This window comes from Phytophthora infestans, genomic scaffold (assembly GCF_000142945.1).
Source record: "Phytophthora infestans T30-4 supercont1.192 genomic scaffold, whole genome shotgun sequence".
Lineage (NCBI taxonomy): Eukaryota > Oomycota > Peronosporomycetes > Peronosporales > Peronosporaceae > Phytophthora > Phytophthora infestans.
In genome coordinates this window covers 122,820-126,191 of record NW_003303567.1, presented here as the reverse complement: position 1 = coordinate 126,191, position 3,372 = coordinate 122,820, and the positions used below count along the sequence as shown (strand labels likewise).

Below are 3,372 nucleotides of genomic sequence, written 5' to 3'. Positions count from 1 at the left end.
TGGCAGAACTGGGGTCTTCAGGTCCGCTTGAACGATCATTTACTATCCTAGTAGACGTATTGTTGTGGGAACGTCCTAACTACATTTGTAGCTAGGGTTCACGTGGGAATTCCAACACCACAACTGGTGCCGCGACCCGGGAACAGATTGTGACCATTGTGAACTGTTTGTATGGCCTTCCAGTTTACGAGCTACCAAGAGAAGAAGAACAAGAAAACGAAAACAAGAAACATGGCAAAAGGACAGCCAACGGTACCAGTTACGTCTGCCAAGTCCGGTGGAGCTCGCAACGAGAGTTCAAGCCCGGCTGCGCGCTCTGCAGCCGCCACCGAGCTTTCGGTGAGCTTCGAGAACGAGGCGGACATCGGTCCTGACGCCCACGATTATATAAGATTACGAGGACAAGACGCCGGCTCCAGAGCCAGGCACAGCGACACCGGAGACGGCCACGCTATCATCGGGGCTGAGCGGGGCGACCAGGTCGCGTTCGAGGAACCTCGCCGACGGGCTAGATGGCGTTGCGGGACCGGAACTGGCCTATCAAGATTATGACGATGGGACCGAGTGTTCTAAACCTTCGGCGGTGGGTGTAAAGCATTCAGCACTGATGAAGGCACCTTGCCTACCTATCAACGGTGATACACCAGTCGCCAAGCGCGTTTCCGACCGCGTACAAGCGCTGATGCAGAATGATGAGTGGATGCAGCTGTTCAAGTTCATCCTCAAGAGAAAGGCCGACTGGCCTCCGCTTGGACAGGAACTTCAATACCCAGTCAACGCGGTGTCGACTAGCCTAGTTGCCGAGGATTCAGTTTCGCTACTGTTGTCGCTAGGCTTTGAGAATGAGACATACCCATCGACGATGTCGATCCAAAATTGGAGTCCACATGAAGCCCGTGCTGCTCTCAAGAAATGGAAGAAGAAGCTTCGAAAGGCGTTTGGCGCTGTTGGCATCAACGCTGGAAAGCAGCCGGTGAGTCGACCGATCGTTCAAGATGAAGATCTTTCCAGGATGCCGCGGCCGCAGACACCCAACGACTCGACCGTTCTCCTCCGACCAAGCGTGGAGCTGAGCGTGGAGCTGAGCGTGGTGCCTTGGGCACTACCGAAGCTTCACCGTACTTTCAAGACTCATACATGGTTACGCCACGTTCGGAGAGCCGTATGCAACGTGTTTACGCTGGTAACGAGGGTTAATTCGGCCGCCGGGGCGGTGCGCGAGCTCCCAAAGGTGGTGCCGGAATTCGTCCAGTCGACAGTGACGGTTCGTTCGGCCGCCGGGGCGGTGCGCGAACTCCCAAAGGTGGTGCCGGACGTCGTCAAGTCGACAGCGACGATTCGTCAAGTGATGATGACATTTTGGTGCGTACATTCGACGAGGAAGATCATCAACTCGAGTTGATGCGTCAGATGAATGAGCTGGCGACGCTGAACGATGTGGACCCGACATCGATGATTGAAATGGCATCGCACCGACAGTTGGATTGCATCACGCCATTCTCAAGCTCTCGCAACAAGAGCGAGAACTGTATGCAGTGGCTCCGTGGGTTCGTCTATGAAATGACTGGAACCCACACAGATGCCGACAAATGGTGCATTCCATTTGAGCTTAGTCTCCGGGACGGAGCCATTCATTGGTTCCGTCAGCTTCCGAAGAAGACGAAGCACAAGTGGGAGCTGTTGAGCGGTGCGTTCATCCGCTACTACTGCTCGCAGTTCACGCAGACGGCACTGTCACGTTACTACTCGGCAAAGCGGGAATGTAACGAACATCTGTGCGACTGCATAAACAGGCTGAATGGCTACGCCCGGAACGCCTGTCTACACTTTGAGAAGAGTGGTCGCGACGCGAAAGAACACGTACAGCAGTTCCTGGCAACGTGCGATGATAACAAGTTGGCGGAGAGTTTCTACCACACCAGAGTCACCGACATTAACGAGCTGAAAGTGATCATCAAAGATGTGTTAGAGGAACGTCCAGCTTGAAGCACGAGGTACAGTGGGACCTTCCGAGATGACACTACACCTTTGCCAGTCCAAATCGGCGACAGTGTAAAGCAAAGTGGAACGTCCCCTAATTAATTTTTTTTAAATTTGAAATTTATTTTTTTAAGAAAAAGCCTGTCATGCAAAGTTGATTTAGTGTAATGCAAAACTTTACGTGCCGTACTCCATAGGTTCGCCGCCGCCACTGACAACGCACAGTGGCGCGCCATCTTGTTAACCAAGCGCAGATCCATACATGGAAGCTATGCTCTGCAGTGTTTTCAAGCAGCTGCATCCGGCGCTCTGTTTTCTGGGCAAGCGGACGATGTTGAACTGAGCGCTGACTGGGAAAAACAACGCAAGGCAAGCCACTGAGTGTTTGTAAGTGGATGGAGCAGATCCACCAAATCTGGTGCTTGCATGGCAGCGGCGCGAGTGAGTGGCCACCCGGGAGAAGCGCGTGAGCGACATACAGCCGACGCCCTCTGGGTCTTACCTCCATTCCTTCCTCGCCCCAGTCCAACAGCCACATACACAGCAGCCATGGCGACCAAGAGCGTACGCTGGTCCACCGTCACCGTCTACGAATTCGGCGTGGGCATCGGCGGCAGCGCAGTGCCTCGACGCGGTGGTCCAGCGGTGGGGCTGGCTCGAACCCCGCAATGTGTGTGGAGGACTTCAGTGAACGCGGCGCAGCATCAGCGGGAGAAAACACAGGCGGGGGACAGGCAGGCAACCGCAGGACGACATCGGCGGAGACGCGTGCGCTGGTTCAAGCCGCTGGAGCGCATCACGATGCTGGAGAAGGCAGGCTACAGCGAGGAGCTTATCTTCCGCATGCTCATGGAGTCGTCTAGCATCGCCCAGTCGCGACGGCTCCGTCTGCGTGTCGAGTGTAGCTGGAATTCCGTTGCAATCGGCTACTAAGGCCCAGTCCTGCCCAGCCTTGTGTGCGTCGAGAACGCGTGTCCGGGCCGCGAGGCCATGCTTTGGTTCTGTTGGCATGATGCCAGAAGAAGAGGTTTTGATGCCGACCACCAGTTAGCTCTGCACTAAATCGCCATTGCTCTAAAGTCAATTTTTGAAAATAAAAATTAAAAATTTCTTTGTCACTTAAGTTACTTCACACCGCTTTGCTTTTACACTGTCGCCGATTTGGACTGGCAAAGGTGTAGACACACGACCTGCCTCTACATATCAGCCAACCGGCTAATGCTCAAATAAATCATTCTGCAATCTGCCGTCGTTCCAACAGGTTAACAGCCACTTCGCTGGTACTGGGAACTGACCACAATGAAAGATCAAGACCAAGGCGAGCGACAGCAACGCCCTTTCCCGACAAGGCCGGACTCCCCGAGCCTAACCACTCGCCTACGGACGAAGGAA

The 3,372-nt window shown here is 54.3% G+C and overlaps 1 protein-coding gene across 1 annotated transcript; it reads left to right on the top strand.

Moving 5' to 3' along the window:
• Positions 1-2,529: 2,529 nt before the first annotated feature.
• On the top strand, positions 2,530-2,913 carry PITG_20494 (uncharacterized protein; the record flags this gene model as incomplete). Its single annotated transcript, XM_002895355.1, has 2 exons — positions 2,530-2,667; positions 2,719-2,913. The coding sequence occupies 2 exons, from the start codon at positions 2,530-2,532 to the stop codon at positions 2,911-2,913; spliced, it is 333 nt and encodes a 110-aa protein (XP_002895401.1).
• Between the last annotated feature and the right edge of the window lie 459 nt (positions 2,914-3,372).